The 24,475-nt window shown below is 35.7% G+C and overlaps 2 protein-coding genes across 2 annotated transcripts; both read left to right on the forward strand.

Moving 5' to 3' along the window:
- Nucleotides 1–336: 336 nt before the first annotated feature.
- Nucleotides 337–23,902, forward strand: LOC147404062 (Protein kinase superfamily protein). The gene is made up of 21 exons (XM_086439903.1): nt 337–936; nt 1,131–1,175; nt 2,723–2,761; nt 10,124–10,294; nt 10,419–10,571; nt 10,742–10,777; nt 13,346–13,389; nt 14,398–14,488; nt 14,587–14,628; nt 14,748–14,856; nt 15,649–15,763; nt 15,861–15,910; nt 17,481–17,559; nt 18,662–18,712; nt 19,186–19,327; nt 19,482–19,526; nt 20,735–20,836; nt 20,935–20,976; nt 21,731–21,913; nt 23,030–23,149; nt 23,788–23,902. The coding sequence occupies exons 1-21, from the start codon at nt 526–528 to the stop codon at nt 23,890–23,892; spliced, it is 2,175 nt and encodes a 724-aa protein (XP_086296029.1). The 5' UTR covers nt 337–525; the 3' UTR covers nt 23,893–23,902.
- Nucleotides 7,316–9,494, forward strand: LOC147404063 (uncharacterized). The gene is made up of 2 exons (XM_086437704.1): nt 7,316–7,476; nt 7,999–9,494. The coding sequence occupies exon 2, from the start codon at nt 8,030–8,032 to the stop codon at nt 8,567–8,569; it is 540 nt and encodes a 179-aa protein (XP_086293830.1). The 5' UTR covers nt 7,316–7,476; nt 7,999–8,029; the 3' UTR covers nt 8,570–9,494.
- Nucleotides 23,903–24,475: the final 573 nt, after the last annotated feature.

Below are 24,475 nucleotides of genomic sequence, written 5' to 3' on the forward strand. Positions count from 1 at the left end.
TTTTTTTGAGTTTGAATTTTTCAATGAAATCTTGAAAACTGTAGTGTTGAAATCTTACTAATCAGTAAGGCTAGTCCGGCTGTAAATCAGGTGAATGGTGAGCCAATGCACAAAAGTTCAAATTTATTAATTTCTCCTGATTAATTTTTTTAATTTTATTTATTTATTTATGATTAGCTAGTAATAATTTGATCAATTTTTTTCCTTCCGAAAAACTAATTATATGTAATTTTTGTGGCTTTATTTATAGGTCTTAGTGTAAGTGGGTGTTATTAAGTAGCATTTTTTGTTGACAACATCAATTTCTTTTATTCATGGAAATAGCAAATTTATGCCCTCCTTGACATGTCGGCCTCTGCGCGCTTCACATCGAACTGTTCTCATCTTATCCTCTAAACTGAACTTGGAGAGAGATCAGCTCACAACTCCACGCTTCGACATTCGTTGCAACAAGTCCCTCTGATCTTATAATTTTTTATTTTTTCTTTATTTAATCATAATTTTTTGTTCTCCACTTCCAGAAAGATGTTACTTCTTCTCCCGCCATTTTCTCCCCTTCTTCCCGCCAATTTCAAAATCGATCGTACCCCAAAATCCGAATTTCTCCTCTCTTCACCTAAACCTGAGATTTCCAGCCGGAATTCGCACCGTATTCCGGCTATATATCGCTTCCGATGCTCAAAATTCCGGCCAATAGTTGCTTCTGCTGCTCGTGATGTCGACACATTCACCAAGTATTCGGGCTATGTGTTCGACATCAACAATTTGGAGGCAGATTCTCTGGTAGAGTACAATGTGTCGAAGATCGCTTCGATTTATCGAAGAAAACCGTTTCTTCTCCTTCGTCGGCTTTTCCAGATCAGTACTAAGCTGGGACAATGGTTCGCAATTCGGTATATCGATACCGTTCTGAAACGATCAGATCAGATGTTTAAGGTGAGACACTTTTGATGGAAATTAGGGTTTAAAGTATTGAAATTTTGGTTCATTTTTCTGTTTGTTGGAGTCTGTGATTTGTTGGATCGATAATAATTGTACTTCGGTGTAGTTTTGGTGCAGAATTCAAGTAATTTTATTTCAAATCCATGGAGGAATACGTAACTTCTTGATTTGCTTGCTTATGATTGCAGGTTAGAGCTGCAGAGCTTCGCGAGATATTTGTCGAACTTGGTCCGGTGTGTTTTGATGATCAATCTTTAATGTATTTTAAACATATTTATGCATCTTTGATCCACATTATCCGTCTCCACATATCTTTCTGAAATATATTTAGAGTTCTTTACGCATGACATCGTTTCTTATCTTTATTAGAAGCTGTAATATCCTAAATGATTAATGTAACCTACACTTTTGAGATCTTTCTAGAAACTTTTGAAATTATTGGTATAATTCTGTTTGGATAATTGATAGAGTTTCATGTGCAATATAGAGAATCTATAGTTTATTGTGCTAGTGTTTAATTTCTTATATTGTAATGTCATTGTATTATAACTGAATGAATGATGAGTTAGCACTTATCACTTATAGGTTGGTATGACACGTATTTATTAGAAATTTAGATTATATACTATATATAGTTTTGTATTGATGAAAGATTAGTAACCAGAAGCTTCTATAATGGTGGGCACAGCCATCATCGCCATTTTCATTTAATTGCTCATTATGTTGTCAAAACTCAAAAGCATGTGTGTGCCGATCTCTACTGTTTGAAGCAAAGCTAACTCCAACAATTATATTTATATTTGTTTCACTTAAGCAGATGTAAGGGGCAATATCGTGCTCATTAAGGATATTTTAGCACGGACATACCCTTTTTTTATGCCTCTTGATTTGCTTGATGGGGGAGGGTTCACGAAGAAAATATTATAGCCAAATGCAGACTTACAAGTTGGAGGATGAATGGATTTTCTTTTATCTTATTGGAATTGGTGACTGATGTTTAACACCCTCATAATTTGATTTTCTTATTTTTATTTCTAAAAGAGCCATGGTTTGGCACACACATACCAACTTATGTTTGTATAAGTAGCAAAGTTAATGAACTCCACCAAGTAAAATAGACTTGACTGAGTAAACTTGCTTTCAGTGGATTTGTAGTCTCTTTTGTTATTCTTGACTCATTATGTGATGGAAATACTTGGATATTGGATGTGTCTTGAATAGATAGGAAAATGTGACACATTCATGATGTAGGTCTACTTGAATTAGATTGTGGGTCTGACTCAGTTTTGGAGCAGGCAAGACATATTCCTTAGTCATATCTTAGTGTAGAATTTATTAGAATAAAATTTGTACAATAGTTTAGGAGGTTGAGAAAATTTACCTAAAGGCTTGATCGAAAGGACCAAACAACCATGCAAGTTTTGAACCCACATTTAGAATGCCATAACCTTAAATATCCCTAAACGTACAGGACCATAGAAACACATCATCCTCTGGGTTCTACAGTTGTCCTTAAAATTTCCATATATGTTTCCCTATAGCTACTATTTGCTAAGGTGAAATTTGGGCCCTACCCTCAACTTCCTTATTTGTGGGCAAGGTCCAACTTTCATTTTGGCTGCTGGCCTAATGGCCCATTGTTCTCTTTTTCACCTGTATGCCTCCATGTGTCACACAAGTATGGCTTCATTGATTTTTTTTGGCACAAAATCTGCTGATAAATGCCTGAAAATTAGCTTTATAAATGACTTTAAAAATTAGCGTCTGTATTTTTTTGCAGGCATTTGTCAAAATTGCTCAAGCTGTCTCATCTAGACCTGTAAGTTGGCATTTTCTTTATATATCGCAGCCTTCTTGTAGAGATGTCATCAACCTCCTTCCTGATGATTTCAATCTGAGAATGAAATTGATGACGGGTTCCCATCTGCTTGAAGAAAGTATGCATGTAATGAATGCAATACTTGATATCTAGACAACCCCCAGCCGCTTCTCCTGACTCGATGAGAGAACTTTCCATCATAAATTGGAACTCCTCGAGAACATCTTCTATTTTGTAGGCTTCATCTCTCACTTGTGCCACCCACTGATTCACTACCTCATCTCTCACTCTTCTCTTCTCTGCATCCCTTAGGGCTGCCTTCATCGTAGAAAGTTCATCGCAGATGAACTTAATGTCATTGTCGATTCCTCCTCGTTGGATTCGCCATTCTGTGAGACCTTCTTCAATCGCCAAGTCTTTTAATTTGGTGATGACAGACTTCACTAAAGCTTCTACTGCCATTTTCTAATTCTCTTTGTGGATTCAAACACAGCACAAATCACTCCAACAATACTTTGTTGATCAGCAATGTAGTTGAGACAACTCTCTTCACCTTTAAAATTCAACCCCTTGTCATGCAAAAGAAGATGATTAAAAAAAAAACGTCTTTCAAATGTCAATGGTGAGAATATCTAGGTCATTAAGTGATCTTAGCCGTTAAATAAAATAATATTAGTAATTTAATTTGTGTATTAGGAGAATCCTTTGGCGGTACCACCAACGGATGCTCCATTATTCAACCTATTTGTTTTCTGAAAAAGATTAAATATGGCACAACTAGTTCGAGCTCTAATTTGATAGTATATATCTAAATGGACAGGACATGTTGGTTCGAAGTTCAAACAAATTTTATTTACCCGAGTCAACTCAAACTGCAATACAAATGGTTTGACCCACCATTGGCTGGCCTTACATCCTCAAAAGATTTCTAACCAATTGGATTTAAGCAATTCTCCATACTATAGTCCTAAACCCATATATTTGAATATTTTCCATCACACTTAATCAGAGTATTTGGAATCACAGGACACATTTCCTTGTAGTGCTACGCAACAAACCCACACTTAAATGGACCCATTCTGTTCAAACACAACATGTGGGTATGGGCTGTCTGGTGCACAAGTAATTATATACTATATATGAGTAGTGGAGAAAAAAATAATTTTTAAACTAAGAAGTAGTTGTTGACCAAGTAATAGCATCAATTAAGATATTTTATAATCAAATATAATAATTTAACTAAAATAATAATAATAAATGGGATTTGAAAATAACAATTTCACTTTCAACTTTCAAGGATCGTACACTAAAACTAATAAATTTTGCATTAGTAATTTTAGACCTTAGGAGGGAAAAGGATCAAAATAGTAACTGTTTTCTTTCATTGTTTATTGTATCTAAGGAAATATAGGAATAGCGAAATCATTTTAGTGACAATAAAATTACGAAATAGAATTTAAGGTACAAATATAACAATTTTCATGAGAGGAGTTCTATTTTTCAGAAGCAAATAACTGCTCAAGGAATTTAGGGGATCTTCCTTCAACTCTATTATTCCCTATTAGAAGCATTATGTAAGCCCGTGCCCTAGCTTTTGTCAATCTGTATTTTATGAATTAATATTAAGCTATAGCTTTCAAAGAAGAACAAAAGAACACAAAAAGATGAGTAGAAGAGAAAGGTACTGAATCGTATTACCTATCACCTCATTTCTTAAGGTTGCATTTGAGAACACATTTAATAAATTAATTAATAATCTACTCTTTAAACTATTTAATTATCTCTTCCACACCACTTTTCTTTATATTAAAAAAATTAACAAAGAAGTAGGTGTCGATTAAGTAGTAGCATTAATATAAGTTATTTTATAAAAAAGAATTAACTAATAACTTTGGAGTTGCAAGTTGCGAGTATCTACGGATATAGAAAGTATGGCTGTCAATGGATCGGATTAGACCTAATATCCAATTCGTTTCGATATATCTCATAACTTCGGGTTTGGATCAATGTTTTGAATTTCGATAAGGATCTTATCCGGGAAGGTTAAGTTTCAATCTGATATCTTATTGAATCGGATCTAGATCAACCATGTCCCAATCCGATAAGGATCCGATCCGATAATATTTTAGAATGTATATAAATTATATTATATATTTGTTGAGATGTGCATATTTGCTAGAAAAATAATGTGGCCGATGCTTTGGTAAAACTTACTTCAAGAACTAAGAAATCCCTGGTGACATATTCTATAGCTTCTTTACCTCTGAAGTGAGACAAGCAGTGCAAGGCGATCTTAGTCGGTGGGGGCAATAGAATCTCTCTCCTATTTTTTTTGCCATAACCTGTTTTATGCTAAAGATCATGCATCTAGCATCTAAGTAGATCTCATCTCCAATGAGAAAACTGGATTAATGTGAATTATAAAATATTGTCTGAGATTGTTATAGATTATTTATTTTAAGATGCAATATATTGGATGCAATTAATTGAGCGGATTACTGATCCAAAAACTTAATCTATCAAATGTGTGATCAACCCATAAATAAGAACCAATGAAAAAAAAAAACTAATCAAACACTAATACACAAAGAGTATCACCACACCAAAAAGTTAGATATGAAGCCAACTATATATGTATGAATCAAAGAATTACAAGAAGGATCCATGGAACTGCACACACACATTATCAGTCTGTATAACATAAGGTTCTATTTTACGCACACTTATAAAAAGATCTCAAAAATAAAGAAGGCAATCGTATTCGCTTTGATGCCAAAATGAAATTTGTGGTGGCATCTCTTGATGATTAGAAAAGGCTAATGAAGCTTGAGAGGAAATTTCTCTTGACTCTAGAACACAGCACACGCGTATATAATCCACCATAAATTCACACAGAGAGAGATATGAAACACCAACACTCTGTAAGTTAAGGGGGGGAAGGACACAAAGAAGGAAAGGTATGAAATTACAATTATGTCCCATTTAAACAAATTCAACAACAATTTAAGGCACCAACCTGATCAAGCCTATCTTACGAATGATCCCTAGAAGCATCGATATGACATCGTTCTCACTCACTAGTTTGCTTTCCAGACCTTAGTGCATCTTCTTATCAAAGCTTCCAAAACTAATTTAGGCCATAAATAAAACTAATCTCTTAAGAGAATATAATTGATGAAAACAAATGATTGAAAGCATAGGACTTATGCAATTATGGTCCTACGTTACATCGAGTCGACTCAATAACTAATCTGGAATTTTCAATTTTACAAATTTTCATGAATCTTGCAAAAATGTAAGATACTTGAAATCTTGAATTTTGTCAACCAAATTTAAGCACCTCAAACATTGAAAAGCATTCACCTGAAAACAGTTCTAATCAACCAAGCATTAGATCTTAGAATCAGTCCCAAACACCCACACATTAGACGATGAAATCAGTACCAAATAATAGCCTTTGGGCCTATTGTACCCCGAACAGTTTCCAACGTTCAATTTTGTAAATCATGACAACAACAAAAAAAAATGACATTTCATTTCATTGAAAACAGCTCTTGAGATTTGATTTTTAGTTAAATTTTCTTAATTTTTTAATACATTTTGGAAAACTTTCAATTTTTCTCTATCTTTTTTGGGAATTCCCCCATGCATGGAAATTGATATTTATATAGGGAAAGGTACTTCAAAGGAAAACTTTAGATATTTCTAAAATAATTAAGGTAGTTTAATATTACAAAATAGGGAATAGATAAACTTACAAAGCAATTTTGGATCATGCATCCAGTACACTTCTCCTTCGCCTTCTACTACTTCACCTTCACCATGGTTGCACAACCTCTTGATGAAGTCTTCGTGCATGTCCATTATTCTCCTTACACAAAGGGATTTGAGATGTTGAAAGCCACATGGAAGCTTCTTCAACATTGGGCAACTATCCATAACAAGTTTTTGTAAGCATGGCATCGTCCCTTCTTCTATCTCACTCAATTCCTCTTACTCAGGCCAACACCTTGTACTTTAAAATTTTAGTTGTGGAAAATGTAATGGTCCCTCATTGCTAATGCCACCCCAACCAATCTGCCTTCCTATATGGATTAAGTACCTTCAAATTAGGTTGTTATGCTAAGGTGGTCTTCTATTAATTTGTTAAGACCTAATACACATTTCCTTAGGCATGCCAGAGAGCATGTCCAATGTGGCAAGCGCCCACCCTTCATTTGGGTGGTTTCCAAATCAAGGACGTACGCGCCGTACGAGACTATTGACAAAGAGGGAAGGTGTTGCATTTTCTCAAGAGTCGTGCTGGGGTGGGAGATACAAAGGTGACACAATGATGTGCTGGCGCTCACATAACCGTAGATGCTTTTCCGGGAGATACGAGTTAAAAGGTAGTGATGGTCACCGTTAAACAGTGTTCTACAACTTTTCCCCAAGGGCTTTCTTGCAGAACAGTTATCTGATTGTGGATGACAATGATGCCACGTGTTTAGCGGGACCACATTTTCTCTCTCAAGATGCCACCTATTCAGGGGACCACATCTCTCTCTCTCTCTCAAAGGCGCTTTTTCTACTCGCGCGAACTATAAAACGCCATCGACAGTTCAGTTTTTCACTCTAAACTCTTAAGCTGAGACTCTAGAGCAAGAGTTTTCGCTGGACTCTCCAGATATTTAAGATCAAGTTGTTGAATTTCAAGAAACTTTTTAGAACTCAAGGTATACTTTCTTTCGATTGTTTCCTTTCAAAGAAAAGCTGAATTTCGTAAAAAAACTTCTTTATATATCTAATTTCTAATTGCTATTAGGATCGGATAATGTTTTAGGGTTTTATCGAGTCACATTTAGAAAATCTCCCCAAAAAACTGGAAAAATCACGGCCGATCGTCCTGGTATTTCAGAAATTCTTCGATTTTTTTTTCTCTCGTTTAATTTTGTGGAACTAGATTCAATTTCCAGGTTCAGACATGCTTGAATTCTATTTTCGACTGTAATTACTCTGTTTTTTTTGGCTCTTTATTTTGGATCAAGCTCTTGTAAACTGTTATTCCGTTCATAGGTCTGAGATGCTCTGATGAGTAATCAGAGAACGTTCTTGATTTCTTTTATTCTTTTTTCTTGATCGATTTGGCGGGAAAAAGAGAAATTAAAACTAATATCCACGAATTTCAGCAAATTTTCTTTAATTATTTGGTTTCGATTCGAGTAATTGTACTTCTGATTCCTTTGTTTTCGCTTCAGAAACAAAGGAATCAAGCCAAGCAAAGCAAATATGAATGTGTTCAATTCGAAGATAACAGGGAGCAGAAGCGCTTCTCCAACTGATTCACAGAAGAATCTCAAATTACTGCACAGTAAATCACGATATCCTCCATTCACAGGCCGCGGAATCGATTCTCCAACATCGGATCCTTTCGATATGGATTCTCCACTGATCCATTATTCTCGATTCGTGTTCGTACCACCAGCCATTGATTCTGGTAAGTTTCATCAACTACTTCTGCAACAGCACTCGAACTCGTCTTCATCTTCATCGTCTCCTCTGTCTGCAATTGAGAATCTCGAGACACCTCCATCGAGATCTCCACCTATGTTCTCTACTCCGGTGAAGGTTGAAGAAGATGTACTGGTGATGGACGGAATTCTGGTCGGATCATCACCTGGAAACCGGGGGAGGCCGGCCATGGAATCTGGATCGTCGTATAAGACGGAGATTTGTCGAACGTGGGAGGACTTCGGTAACTGTCGTTACGGATCCCCAGTGTCAGGTGTGTGTCATTTCTCCTTGGAACTCATCTTTGTCTTCCAGTGACATCCCTCTGTAGCTGGTAATACATCAGACATAAAAGGACTTTCTAATGTCAAACATACGGTTGAGATGAAGGTTACATGTCCTAGAGATTGATTTGGAGAACCTTTAGGAATATTCTCCATCTCAATCGTAGGCTTGTTGTTTTTTTATAAGCCGGATTTAAGTCTAGTATTTTCCAATGGGGACTTTTCTAATCTCCATAGAGATTGGTTTTGTTAGGGATCAGGTTAGTAGCTCATCTCAGCCATTCGTTGGATACAGTGCAATTAAGTTGAACAGTAGAGTATGCCTTTTAAGTTAGTTAATGTAAAGAAAAGAATTGAAAAAAAATTAATTGATGTAAATAATTTCTACCTTTCTCTTTTGTAGAATTTTTTAGCATCACCCCAAGGTTGAGACTCTCCATCAACATGAGCACTAGGATGAGAGGGAAAACCGAAATTTTCTAGGAATAGATGGGCTCTTTTTCCTAGGGATGCCCTTTTGTTGGGAATCCCTACCATCCCAACCACTATGTTGATGGACGGAGAGCTTTAACCGTGGATTGACACTAGCAATTTTCAAAGAGTTTACTTTATATAAATCAATTGACCATCCCTCTTTAGAGTATTTAAGTATATTTATGTTATTTTAAATTGATTATTAGGTTTTGTTAACGTGTGTCCTTAGGGCACATGCCAAAGTGCATTAAATACATATTGCCAAGTAAAATTTTTTTTAAAATCAAAACTGATCTAAAAAAATTATTATCGAAAATACTCTCAAATGCTTGTTTCCAAGAAGTATTTAATGCACCTTAACGTGTGCCCTTTCTAAAAAGACCCATGATTATTGAGTGACATTTTAATTTAACACATTATAAAATGATATTATTTATTGGAAATTTATAAAATAATCTCTCAACTAGGGGTGCCAATGGGTCGGTTCTTAGGGAACTTAGAATCATAGTCATTATATTTATTTTGGATTTGGTTCAGGGTCCGATTCCAAAATAAATGGAATTAGAACCGCTAAAAAACGTGAGTACCCATTGGAGTGGAATGATGCAAAAAAATATTTTCATTTGGATATGGCATTTGTATTTCTTTGCAGTTGGATTATGGTATTTGCATTATCAACACTAGAAGGTGGCATGTGCAAACGCACATATATCAAAAAGGCTTATTTGTAATTTAAAATTTTGATTAAAGGGTTTTTGTAAATTAGATAGTAAAACATGGGTATTTTTGTACTTTTCAAAACTAAGAAACGTGATTCGAAGGTCAAGGGTTACAATTTTCTGGGGTTTTGACTAAAATAACCCTGATTATATTAAATTTAAATAAAAAGTAGGGGTGTTTATGACCACTCAAATTTTGGTGTCGGACCACTTCTACTCCATCTTCTCTCTATAATAGTAAAGATGTGTGCGCACATGCATACACGCACTTTGGTCAATGCAGTAACATCTTTTAAAAGGTGCATGGTTTAATTTGTTTGTGTTTATTAATGACCTGTCATTGTCATGCATTTTTGTAACTTCTGTCCTGTTTACCATTCAATTGCTTCCTGTAGGATGTGATACCACCTGCATATCTGGATGAGCTTTCTTTGTTGCAAGATCAAATAACACCATTCTCTTCTGTAGTTGCTTTTAATACAATTGAACAAGAGTTTGGCATACCAATTGATATGCTTTTCTCGGAGATCTCTCCAGAGCCTATAGCTGCAGCATCCCTTGGACAGGTTCATAATTTGTTCTAGAGTTGGGAATGTTTTGGTGGACTGTTCTGCTGCTGTTCTCAATTTGGGTTCATGTGAATGGGATACTAAAGCTTAGTGAAACTTTGTTACTTTATTGACCTTTCAGGTTTATCAAGCTAGGCTTCGTCCAAGTGGACAAGTGGTTGCTGTCAAAGTGCAGAGGCCCGGAGTACAAGCTGCCATTTCCTTGGATATTTTCATCCTCCGCTTTCTTGCAGGATGGGTTAGGAAAGTTGCAAGGTTTAATACTGATCTACAGGTAATATGCAATGTACTGTTTGAGGTAAAATTGCTTCTTTTCCCCTTTTATATTAAGCGGGTCTCAGGGAGTATTCTTATGTGCTCTTCTAAGTTCATCTGGAATATAATTTTTTTCTGTTTCTTCAAATTTCATCTTAAAATGGATAACCAGAGAAACTTTACATGCAGGCGGTGGTTGATGAATGGGCATCAAGTCTTTTTCGGGTATGCATTGTACTTCTTTTCTTTGCTTATAAACCTTGATGTTATCAAGTTTATCTTACGGTATAGAGTGAAGTAAGAAACTTACTAATTTCAATTTTGGGCAGAAAGGACTCCTGTAAACTATCAAAGATTATCTGATGGCCGTCTCATCCCATCTAAATACAAAAGTGATAAAGAACAAAAGTGATCAAATCTTACTCCATGAAGCTCTCAGGTTGGAGAATAACTTGAAACATAAGAGATTTTTTCAATCAAATCTGTAGAGTTTAAATAGCCTTGTTATTAAACACCTATTATTTCTCTCCTTTCATATGGACCAAAGACCATGTTTGGAAGAAGCCTCTACGACATCCTTTCAAGACAAAAAGCTTTAGCTGACCACTTCCTTATGGCGCATCCTTCTCATCTGAAACTACACGAAGAAAAAAACTCAAATATCCGTAGTTAGTGAACCGTATAATAATATGATCTATTGTCTCATCCATGACTCTGCACATGGGACACTTGTTTGGGATCTCGAAAAACCCTTGAATTTACCCTGACCAGAGATTTCAGGGCACATCATCCTGGGAGCTTATAATGAATTGGCTAACAGGAGCTCCATTGAACTCATACCAGGCATTTAGAGGGGAAATTCAAGCTTAATGGGCTATCACTTAACTGAAGATTCTCCTAGGATCTCTCAAAGGGGCCAATGCATGGCACAAAATGGATACTACTGGAGAGTTTTGAAATACATTGCCCCATAGAGTAATGTAGGTGAGTTGAAGAACCAACCATAGGCATCACTATCAAATTTTTTTTTGACAGTAATATATCTTCATAGACTCTTTGTTTCCTCCCAAATGTCCAAACCATTTTTTCAACAAGATTCACGTTTATCATCTTGAACAGCCGAATACTAAGACCACCTGAGTTTTATGCGAATTGACCTTTTCCCATTCAGCTGAATAGTGTTATATATATATACATATGGGTGGCATTTGGCAGCCAATGTTAGGGAGCCAATTTTGTCCTATATGGCTTAAAAGTGGTTTACAAATTATTGGTAAAAAATTGACGGTCCACAATTCTAATCACTTTTGATGGGGTTAGAAGGTTCAGATTGGGGTGATTTTTTGTGAGGATGATCTCTTCATCATGGAGATCATCCTCACAAAAAATCAGCTTAATCCGAAACTTTTAAGCTATAAAGGACAAATCGTTTGTCCGTGCTGGTTCCCTAACATTGGTTTCCGAACCTGATCCTATGTATATTATTTATTTATTTTATGAAAAATAATATTTCCATAAAAGAAAATGTGCCGTATAACCCATTTATGAAAGAATATATATTTCCAATAGGCTATTTGAATTGATGAAGCGGGAAGTATTCCAACTTGGCACCCCAAATTGCCGCATAACCCATATTTGCCACATTACCTCCTCCATATGCATGGCTTTTAGCAAGATTAATACAAAGACCTGAGACCGCTTCAAAGCAGTGAAAAACACGTTTCAGATGTATTATTCAATCCTTGGAGCATCCAATAAGACTAGTGTATCACCTTCAACTAAGAGATAGGAAATAACAAGGTCAATTCATTAGTCCCAAATTCATACAAAACACTTCCATCAATTGTCCTACAAATCATCTGGTTGGGAGCCTCCACCACAATGATAAGCAAAGGGATTGAGGTTCACCCTGGTGGCTTGTCTTCTCAAATTCTTGAAAAAAATGCTGATGCACCATTTATGAATACTAGGATGGAAGCTATAACAACACAAAATACTATTAATCTTACCTTTTTTGAGCCCAAGGACATCCTCCCCCCAAGGACAATCTAAGGAACTCCAATTGACGTGATTGTACTTCTTTTTCCTCATCAATTTGATGGATCAAACTGCTCATGCCTTCCTTCAATCTAGAACCAATACACTTATTAGCAAACAACTCTCCTTCCAAAATTTTCCTTTCATGAAAGCACCATGAAAGGAGAAATTTCTAACTCCATACCTCTTCATTCTTGATGTCAAAGCTTTTGACAATATCTTATAGACAAATGCTTGAAATCTTTAAGAGATTATTCCTCTTCCTTTATGGAATCAATACAAGAAGGATATTATTATTCCTCCAATCAAAGAAAACTTGTTGATGGAATTCCTCAACTATCTTCATGAAATCCATTTTGGTGGCATTCTAGCTTCATTTGTACAAGGCTATGGGAAGACCAGTTGGGTTTGGATCTCTATCACTGTAATGCTCATTTATCCTTCTCCTAATCTCGTCTACCTGAAAGGGTCACTCCAAATGAGTGTTTTGGGCTGAATACATTTGAACTACTTACCACCATAATACCTATTAAGTTGTTTGATATTTTCCTCTCTAGATACTTCCGCCTTGTCATCAGCTTTAGCCATGACGTTGTTGGCTTTCTTCCCTTTTTAATGAGTAATTTTTCTATAAGTTGATGGTACCTTATGTTTCAGTGTAGATCTTCACACTTTTAATAATTAGATGCTTTGGAGTTGGGAGGGGGCATATTCTTAGGACTTTTATTGAATACAGGTAAATCACATTGAATGCAGGAGATGGATTACAGGGAAGAAGCGAAGAATGGACTAAAGTTCAGGTAGGAGAATTTTAAGGGTGGATGTGGTTTACATGCATTGTCATCATTGAAAAGGCACCTCTGTTTACAGCATTTATTGGGTGTACATGCATTTTGTCTTGTGCTGTATTCTGTTACGAGAGAAGCACATGTTGCTGAAGTAGTAACATTGCTTTATTTATTATTATTTTTGTATTTCAGTGCTAAAAAAGTTATTTTAAACACATTTTAGATTGGACTAAATACTAATTTCATTGTTAGATTAAAATAATAATAACATATTTGATTGGAAAAATCTTTAAAAGAGCTTTCTAATGGGTTCATTTAGGTTGCAAGCTGACTTATGGATGGGGAGTTATGAGCATTTCAATATCTGAAAAGAAAAGAAAAAAACATTACGAAAGAGATGCCAAGTTTAATCCCTAGAATAAACCATCAAGTCGTTGAAATCAATTCTTGTAGAACTCCATACACTCCCTTTTACCCTAGCTTAAGTCCCTTTATTCAGCACATAATTATGTCCCTTTCTTTTTTTTTTCCCCTAGTTCAACACATCTAAAGAGTCCAACAGCCTTACCCTAAACCTGGCCTGAATTTAGTTTTAAGCTCAAACATTTCCATGCAAAACCTGGACCCAGTCCCATTTAAATAAAGGGATGAGGAGTAAGAACTGTTGGTTGTCTGGTATCTCACCAAGCTGTCTCTTACATTTCTTCCTTTTTTTTTTATGTGTTCTTTAACTTCATGGCACTTGCATAATGTTGTTTTTGTTGAAGTTCTTTACTTTGCTTGAAATTTGCTGAATCATTACCATGTAGAATGTACAGGATCTCAATGATTAAGTTTGTTAAAATTCCATGCCATCACCAGTTCATATCTTTATTACCTAGAATGGCTGAGTTTTGTGTAAAAATTTAACTCGAAAGGTTATTCTTCACTTAAAATTTTATTTGTTAACTCAAAGTTTATACTGGTGGGAGATCTAAAAATGGGCTACTGTTCTTCCTCCTGCATGACATGGCTAGCCAGGCAGCTGTATGGGAGCCTTCAAGATGTTTTTGTACCAGAAATGTACTTGGAGCAAACTAGTCGTCGAGTCCTTATGATGGAATGGGTGGAGGTGCTTTCCAGCCACCATCTTTGTCTTCTATACTTCACTATTACTCTATTACTTTTACAAACTCCACATTTCTGATTTCTTGATCATTTTATGTGTAGGGGCAAAAATTGTCTGAAGTGAAGGATCTTTACTTGGTCGAGGTCATATTGTCAGAACTACATTGCCTTTTTTGCTTAAGGGGATAAGAACATTTTGTTAACCTTTTTCTTTGTTCTTACGAAATCACTTAAAGTGGAATTCTGTTCTTGGTGTTTGACAGGTTGGAGTGTATTGCTCACTTACTCAGCTTCTAGAACATGGTTTCTATCATGCAGATCCTCATCCTGGAAACCTCTTACGAACATATGATGGAAAGCTGGCTTACTTGGGTATGCTTTCAGATTGATGTGCATAAAACAAAACCAACAATAATATTCTGATGGGCTATACAATGGTCGATGGTTAAGATTTTATCTATGACATCCGGCTATAAAAAAAGGCTCTTTGGATAGATTTTCAATCCCAAAATAGTGGCTCCTGAGAGGAGGGATGAAGTTTTAGGCTAACATACCACAGAAAGATTTAGCGGAGAATGTCCCATCACGATTCTTTCTATATTCTTCCATTGTCATTTCTAGGAGAGAGGTTTATTTGCAATGAGGTCAAGCAGCCTACCAAAGATTTGAAAATCCAAACATTTAGATTCCTTCGAAAGCTTAGATCCTAAGAAAGGTTTTCCCCATACCCAATCATGACTCTTCCACCAATCATTGCTGAAATTTAATCTAGTTTTTGAAGCTTGAAGTGAATCTTGCAGAACTTGTAGAAACATTTTATCAAAAATCACCTTCAGAGCTTGATATTTTTCTTTATTTGGCTCCTATAGGTCACTAAGGCCCTATTATCTCCTGTACTCTGCTCACTCTCCCTAATAAATGCTTACACTTATCTAAAAAGGGTACTGAAAAAAAATCATTGCATCGAGTAGAACACTAAAATGAACCATGAACTTATGCTTCTTGGAATCTTATAGAGTTACTTTATTATTGCCTATTTACATGTTATTAACTTCAGTATTTTAGAAAATTCTCTAAAAAATTCCCTTTCCATAGATTGGTTAAATCTACATATTTTATTTTTTTAGTCTTTCGAAAGACAACTAACTGTAGTTTTGCCACCAGATTTTGGTATGATGGGTGAATTCAGACAAGAACTTCAAGATGGATTTATTGAAGCCTGTCTCCATCTTGTAAACCGTGATTTTGATGCGTTGGCTGAGGACTTTGTCACTCTTGGGTATCCTAATTGCCTTTTACCTAATTAGACTGATGAAAATCTTGAGCTGAGTGATGGTATTGATAGGGTTGGTTAATTTCATAAAATTCTTCTGCAGGCTTCTTCCTCCGACTGCACAGAAGGATGCTGTCACAAAAGCATTAACAGGTTTTCATTCATTCTCTCACTTTGGACCTTGCTTGTTTTTTTTTTTTTTTTTTGATAAATATAAATTTTATTAAAGAAGAAAAAGAAGAGAGGAGGCTGAGGTAGCCCCATACAACAAAACAAGAAAAACAACTAGAAAGGAAAACAAGACAGTAAAAAAAACAATTAAAAAGCACAGATATTGTTTTCAAGAAAGGAAAAGCACAGCCAGCATGATGCTATGGATCTTCGATGTCGTCCCAATTAAAAACAAAATCTTGAAAGCACACTCCCTCAAAGTCCTACTCATCTTGGACCAAAGAAAAAGTAATTCCAAAATCTCTAAGATCACTTTGTGAGATGAGCTCTCCTTGCTGTGGAATACCTTGTTGTTACGCTCTCTCCAAATACCCCAAGCAATAACGGATGGAAGGATAGCCCAGAGATGTCTCTTCCTAGAAGAGAAGATATTGAAACTCCACCCCTTTAAAAGAGCAAACCAAGATAATGGAAGAACCCAATCTATCTGGAAACGAGATAAAAAGAACATCCAAATAGCACGGGCGAAAGAACAATAAATAAGGATTTGATTGACAGACTCCCCGTCCTTTGAACAAAGATGGCAAAAATTTGGGGTAATCCACCCCCGAGAAATCAAATTATCCAAGGTGAGAATTCTACCCAACGAGGCAAGTCATAAAAAGAACAAAACCTTAGAAGGAACAAGAGTGGACCAAATAACAGAAGGAGAGAAAGAAACCTCACACGATGGAAGTAAGCAATTATAAAAAGACTTGATAGAAAACTTCTTGTCCTTAGCCTTGAACCATTCCCTTCTATCCTGTTTGTTCTCTCTGAATTGGATAAAATTAAGGAGATCTAGAAGATATGTAACCTTCGTCAATTCCCAATCATTGAAATTCCTCCTAAATCCCAGATCCCAAGAATCTGTGTTCCCGTCCCGGATCAGACATTGCTTTACCGAGTTATTTTTTTTTCAAAGAGCAAGCGTACAAGGATGGGTATTGGGTAGACAGAGAAGAAGTTCCACACCAAATATCCTCCCAAAATCTAACTTTGTCCCCCAAACTAACTTTGAATCTAATCCCCTTATCAAACTTATCAACACCCTTTAGAATACCTCTCCACATGCTGCACCCGTAAGTTCCCCTAACCTCACTACTATACCAACCAAATCCCTTCTCTCCATATTTAGCCTGGATCACTCTCCTCCACAAATTGTCTCTTTCTTCCCCGAATCTCCAAAGCCACTTACTCAAGAGAGCTTTATTCGTTAATCTTAACCCTCTAATCCCCAGGCTTCCATTCTTCTTTGGAGTGCAAACTAACTTCCAATTCACCAAATGATACTTTCTACCACCAGTATTATCATTCCATAGAAAATTCTTCATGAGACTTTCAATCTTGGCTTCAAGCCACTTACCCAAGAGAGCTTGCTCTTGCAACAATTTCTTTACATAAATTAGAAATTTGTATCATATTAGGTTTCAGGATCTTTGAATTCAATATTAGAGAGTCTGTATATTAATTGATTTTTATTTTCCTACTGAAATGCTTCTTTTGTTTGTAGACGTCTTGCAAAATGCTGTCAACAAAGGAGTCCGCAACATAAGTTTTGGAGATCTTTCAGGAAATTTGGGGCGCACTATGTATGCTCTTTTTTTTTTTGTCTGGATATCCGTTTTTGATGTTATGACAATAGTTCAATAAATTATCCTTTTTGTGCACCCTGTAGATCTGGTTGGAAGATTAACACATAATCAAAAATATATTGCTGGATTGAACTCTGTCAGATAAGAGTTTGGGATGAAGTGCTGTGTATGAATAAGAAATAGTTATCACATTATCACAAATAGCTATATCTTTTTACCATGGTGTATTTCATATCTGTTGTTTTCACTTCTCTGTCAACAGCTTATCATAGAAAACTTAGTTTGTTCTCTAGCTATATCTAGCTACTATGGTGTATTTCATATCTGTAGCTTTCACTTCTCAGTCAACAACTTTTTGTAGAAAACTTAGTATGCTTTCTCCCTCTCCCTTGCTCGCTCTCATCTCTCGTGGGTGTGGGTGACGGTTTGTAAGATGGGTTTGGTCACATTGATTGAATTAGCTTAAGTTTTCCTTGTATTTCAATAGCTTCCATAGGTGATTCTGTTGACACTTTAAATGTTTTTGATATAAACAACAAAAACATTACTGGAAAAATACTGGTGTACAACTAAGACATACATGACATGCATTGCATCCATGCTGTGTTTTATTGACATGGAACTTGGGGATCTGAAAGATCCAGTGCCATTATGCATCCTTGAGATCACAATGTGTTGGAGTCATTCTGGGACTTTAGTGCACATTTAAAACTCATCTTTGAGTAAGCATTGAGGTAGGTGAGTGAACATTGAGTTAATTACCCAGGATATACTTCCTCTAACGATATCCCAATTTCACTCAGAATCAACGGCTGAATCCTCTAATTGTTTTGATGTTTTACTTATTCTCTACAAACAATAAGAGACTATTCTTAGAATGTTATGAATTGAAGGAAATGGAATTCTGTTCAAATTGTTTGCATTTTCTTCCTTCTTTTTTGGAGGAATAATTTGTCTTCCCCTAAAAAAATGCATTCTTATATCTTATTTTATACAGGTTGGCATTTTAGTTTTCTTTATTTTTACTTCCCTTCCGAAGTATTTCTTTTTTGCTTTCTGTTAATTGTAGTTAATATTTCTTATTTATATTATTTCCCAGGTACAAGTTTAAATTTCAGATACCCTCATATTTTTCTCTTGTCATTCGAAGGTAATCATGATGTGCTTTTTATGGTAATTTATAGTGGGTTGAATCCTGAAGAAAAAATAATACAAAGACCATTGAGGTAGAGGAGATCTACAGAGGATTACAAAGCGTAATAAAAGTTACCCTTCCCTGTGAACAATAGCTCCCCATCAGTGGTTTATTTCTCTCCAAGGTCCCAAAAAACCACGAAGGTGAGAAACTGCTAAAGAACTCAACTTTTTGGGGAGAAAGCGCTAGTAGTCCAGCTCTGAAAAATGTCCATAACCACAAAGTATTTTCATACTGTAATGAAGAAAAGGAAATTATATTGAAGATCTTTCTCAGTTCCTACGGAATATGTTGAACACAAATCATATATCTATCTAGGTTTCTGGGCATCTTAGAGCTGTCTAAGGACAGTGGTTGCCTTTCTTTTTTATTCTTCCTTCACACAGTTATTGATGCAATTTTCTTTCGCTTTTTCTTGAGTATTTCAGCCTTGGTGTTCTGGAGGGCATTGCAATTAGTTTCAATCCAGATTACAAAGTTTTGAGTAGTTCATACCCGTGGATTGCAAGAAAAGTACTCACTGACAGCTCACCCAAGCTCAGGTCATCTTTGCAAGATCTTCTTTATAAGGTAAATTTACTGTGCATCTAACTTAGTAATTTTTTTTTGGGGTGTGTTAATATTATTTTGTCTTAATGTCCAGTTTTTGGTCTCCTTAATGTGATAATATGACTATACAATTGGGTTATTCCTCAAACCATATTCCTGAAATGTATGTTACCAGGACGGCGAGTTCAGGATTGATCGTCTAGAGTCTTTACTGACTGAGGTGCGGATTTTTCTCTTTTTTTCCTTTGCTCATCTCAGTTGCCTCCTGTTTGATTTACACACATGCATATATATGAAACTAAATTAAGAAATCCACATTCATAAAAAAAAAGCCACATATATGATACCCTTAAAGTTGATTAATCATAGCTAACAAACACTAGACCATCATTTTAAACAGTGGTATAAATGGAAGTAGCAAGTACTAGCAGAAACATTGGTATGCATGCGTAGCTGTTGACATGATTTGAAACAACTTAGATAAAATAATTAAATCATCATTGAAGTCCTAACCCAACGATTTGATGTCAGCTAAATGAACCCTCTTTCTGCATTCAGTTCTGCCTAGGTTCACATGCTTATGATATTGAGTCTGTCGGACTTGCAAACTGTAAATTTTCATCTTCCATGAGCTTATCATATGATAATCATGAATAAACAATTGTATAGGCTTAACACTCAAGTTTTCTTGTTATTTTATGTATATAAGAACGTAATATTGGGAGTTTCCAATATTCTCATCTAGACATATTTGGGTGCATAAGCACTAATAGAATAGTGTTGAGAATCTCCTATCTTAAGACTAGTTTGATAGACAACATTACCATCACTCAGTCTTGTAACACTTACTATACCATCTATAAAGTCTCTCTCTAAACGTACACCACTTCTACCATTATCCTTCCCTCTATTTAGAAGCCTATAGTATTCCACCAAGATTCTAAGCTCTACCTTCTCTATATTTTCTCTGATGAAGACACACTATGTTAATTTTCCTTTTTCTCAATCTGCATCAAACTTCATCTCTTTAGTACCAAGTTATCAAGAATTAAATAAACTTAGTTGCGGTGCCATACCCTGCCCTAAGAGAACATGGTTTTGTATGTTGCATGTTTTAGTTTACTCAAGGGTAATTTCATACTTATGTGTGCATATTTGGGAAAAGCCTCAGTGATTGTCACTTTTCCTCCAAATAATAGCAGAAGAATGCTTCCACAAAAATTATTAGTGACTACGTACATGGGATAACTTGCCAAGTTCCTTAAAAGGTTTAGAAGCCTCATGGATTGTTGGGACTCACTTACAATTACTTCGAACAATAAAATTATGAATGCTGTGAAGTTTTCGTTGTTGTTTTATTGTATCACATCGCGATTTCTTAGTTTCACAATCTAATTTGCTTTAGATTGTTGCATATTCTTATGGCAGTCTCTTCGTGCAAAAACAGAGAAGGCTTTGGTGAAGAAAGAAGTGGACGCTGATTCCAGGGTGGTCCTCAAGCAAGTCCTGTCTTTCACATTAACTGAAAATGTACTGACTTCCCTGCATGGATGTGTTTTTTCTTCAACTAATCCGTTTGGTTAGATTAATCTTGAAACACATAAGAGAATTTTCTTTTTCTGTGGCAGGGCGCTTTTGTGAGGGAAATACTTCTTCAAGAATTTGCTAAGGTACAATTCTTGGACCTGTTAAACTGTAATTACGTAGTATATGTCAATGGTTCCTCACGTTTAGAGGGTAGCAAAATTCAAGGTACTCTTTTGGTAGACCGTAAACGTGGTTCAAAATGCTATTTTCAGAATGCTTCAACCAAAACATAATGGTATTTCAAGATCTTAAAATAAAATGATCAAGTTTATTATGATATGCATGTACATTCAATAAGTATTTGTTTATCTCATGATACATTCTGATACATATTGGTATAAGCATAATTTATTCCATCACTGCCAACCAGGCTGTGCGCAAGCCATTAAAACATACTTGGATTAATAAGTCCATCTAAAGGATATTTTATTAAGTTTTACACATTTTTCTAAATGCATTTATGGATAGAAACCAAATTTTGAAAATTTAAATAAATGTGGAATGTTTCTAAATGTTCGAAACTTAGATATGACTCATATGCATGATATTTCTGCAATGGAGTTATCTGATTTAAAGAACACTATGACTCTTTTTTCAAGCGAGCTGAGTGTGCTCCCCAACGGTCATTTGATTGAGTCTCCCCGCCTGCAACTTCATCTGATACGTCTGTTTGTGGTAGCAGGGAGTACAAAGAGGGATTAGTCCCACTTACAAGGGGGATGAGGACACCCTGTCGCATAAAAAAGGCTTCTTAGTTTGTTCTTTGCAAAAATTTATCCATTGGTTTTAATTCATGCTTTTCTGTTGCATATATTTGGGCTTTGCCAATAAACACAGGGTTTAGATGCACTTGGTTTGGCAACCTTCGATTCAATCACCTCTGCTGCTACATCAAGGCTGCCATTTGCTTCCTCCTTTTCATTGTTTTCAATGGATGATGATGATCTCACCAACTTGAGAACTTTGCGTCGCCTTATGCTACTGTTGTCAGGGCTTCAGAAGAACAAGAGCTCAAGTATGGTAAGAGAAAACTACTTGCTTATTTGATCTCTGAATGGTTAAAAAAATGATAATATATCAATTTCAGAACAAAAATGCATTTGAATCTCTTATGCAAGCCTCCAAGGTCCAAAATAGTGAATTACAAATTGCAGATTTCAGTTGAATATAATGGAAAATCCATCAAAGCGAAATGAAATTAAATAAAAAGAGGGAAAAAGAAGTAAATAAGAGTTAAGCATTTTTCAATCCATACTTGTTGTGTAAAGAAAAGAAAAGAAGCAATAAAAAGAATAACACAGAAGAAAGAGGAATTCATACTAAATCTCTGAGTATGATTTGACCAGTCCAATTGATGTTCACTCGGTTATTTCATCAATTATTTTTTCTGCGCGTATGCCCAGAGTGATGTAACAAGGAGAAGTTTCAAGTCAAATGGATTGTATATGATATTCACGAAATAAGATTTGGGCTTTTATGGCATGTTTAACCAGCTTACACTAGGATATTTGAGAATGGTTGTAGCAGGAAGATGTTAGTTTGTTCCGTTAGCGGTTTGGGAAGATTTGAATTAATTGGGTTACTAGATTTTTTTTCTTCCCATCTTTTTCCATTCTGGTAAATAGAAGTCAGGCGGGCTTCTATAGGACTTTGAGATGCCTAAGGCAAGCCTTCTCCCCATTTTCATTTGGTATTGTTTTTGGGTATTTGCAGTTGGCAGCACTCCTTTTAGGGTTTTCAACATTCAGCATTCTTGGTTATTTATTTTATTGGAACAAAATTTTCAAAGTTTATGGGGGTCGTCTTTGAATATTTCCTCTTTAGATAGGATATGGTGTGTAAGTTGTGTAAGGCTAGAGAATAGCTGGTTCTCGACGTGAATGCTATCTGAATTATGAGGCATTGTTTTCTGTTCTTAGGGAAACCCGTATTTTGTCCTATGAAAACACATTTTCATTTGCATCCTACAATTCTCATTGCTGAAAAATTGATTAGTTAAATTTAACAGAACAATTAAATGAAATATATTAATTCCACACCATTTAAAAAAAGGTGAATAGTTTCTAACTTCGCTTTGAAATATAACTTTGGTTGCCTCAATTTTTAATATAACATGTTCATGTTCTTCTTTTATAGGAAGTGAAAGATGTCGACATAAACAACAATCAGAAACCGTACTCTGAGGAAGCATCACTTGTTCTCTATCAACTTTCATCTATTCAGGAATTTTTACCTATCTTGTCTATTATTCCCGAGGTAAGAAGCAATCTTACATATGTATGCATGCATATTTAGGTACATCCGTACATACATAAATAAATCCACAGCAAGGATTAGGGCGGTATTAGTATTGTGTAAGGCGGAAAACCAAACCTTCTGTATCAATCATGTCTGGCATCCATTTAAAATGTCATCCAATTTAAATCGATACGGGTTTGCATAAGCCAACCAACTATTCAAAATATGTTTTTTTTGGCAATCGGTTTTCTGGAACGTCAGCCCAAACTTCTCTGCAAAAAAGTGAGGTGTTCTTGCAAAAGAACATGGTCTTTTTGCTACGTGCCATAGTGTTTTTGGGTTAAAACTTGTCATATAGAAAGGGTAAGGTAATGAGACGAGTGGAGCCCTTTGGGCCTGCTACCTTAGCTGTCACGTGTAAGAAATATCTCCATGTAGTTTCGGAGCGACACTCCAGAAGACAATATTCTGTTGTTTTAATAGACCAAAATTTGTTCTCTATGATGTGATAAAATGTACATCAGGAATAGCCTTTCATGCATTGTATAGTTGAAATTCACTCATGCACCGAAGTTACAGATGATTCTGCTTTGGTCGTGTGGAGAATTAAGTATTCATTCTTGCTAACTTTGCAACTTTTAATAAATCTTTGGCAGCTCCCACCAGAGTCTCAAGAGCAGTTGCTTCTTTTGCCGGCTGATCTAGCTAGAAGACTGGTTTCACGAGCTGCTGCAAGAACAATTCGGAGGATGTTTCTCTAAAACTGTACACTCAGAAAATTTCAATTGATCTCAGGCAAGTGTGACAAGGTATAATTATGATCCTCTCCAGAACCACCAATTGTTGATATGCATTGTTTGGTGGACAGAAAACTTGTAGAATTGATGAAGTGTGATGGCAAGGATATCAATAAAATCACCCTTTTCTGGGATCAAAATGTTAAAGAAAATATATAGAAAAATCGAGACGTAGTGGTTGCTATCTAATTCCATGGAAACGAAACTTGTCTCCTATGATTTTGATTAATAAAAAAAATCTTCAAATTTTTTCTATGGATTCTACTTTTTCATACATGCATGTATGTCAAGAGACAGGAAAACTCTAGACTGTTAGCTATTACTTGGATTCGGCGTCCATCACAAATCATCTTCTTTCCTTAAATTCCACCAACCTCAAAAGATAAAACGTCATGTTTCTTAGCTGCATGGCTTTAATACATGGGACCAAATGGTGAGTGATCCTAGTCTCAGAGTTTATGGGCGGGATAGTCATTGTGAATTGCCGATCACTTTCTCATCCAAGATCCAAGATGATTTGTCCCATTTGTTTTAAAATATCAAGGAG

This window comes from Akebia trifoliata, chromosome 4 (genome assembly GCF_017979445.1).
Source record: "Akebia trifoliata isolate Shusen 1 chromosome 4, ASM1797944v1, whole genome shotgun sequence".
In the NCBI taxonomy this organism is placed as follows: Eukaryota; Viridiplantae; Streptophyta; class Magnoliopsida; order Ranunculales; family Lardizabalaceae; genus Akebia; species Akebia trifoliata.

What these genes read in the sequence shown, in the direction of transcription:
- LOC147404062 (XM_086439903.1), top strand. Translation starts at nt 526, where the DNA reads ATGTTACTTCTTCTCCCGCCATTTTCTCCCCTTCTTCCCGCCAATTTC. An exon ending in TGTCACAAAAGCATTAACAG is followed by an intron (nt 15,911 to 17,480) that starts GTTTTCATTCAT and finishes TTTTGTTTGTAG; the next exon opens with ACGTCTTGCAAAATGCTGTC. An exon ending in AGAACAAGAGCTCAAGTATG is followed by an intron (nt 21,914 to 23,029) that starts GTAAGAGAAAAC and finishes CTTCTTTTATAG; the next exon opens with GAAGTGAAAGATGTCGACAT.
- LOC147404063 (XM_086437704.1), top strand. Translation starts at nt 8,030, where the DNA reads ATGAATGTGTTCAATTCGAAGATAACAGGGAGCAGAAGCGCTTCTCCA.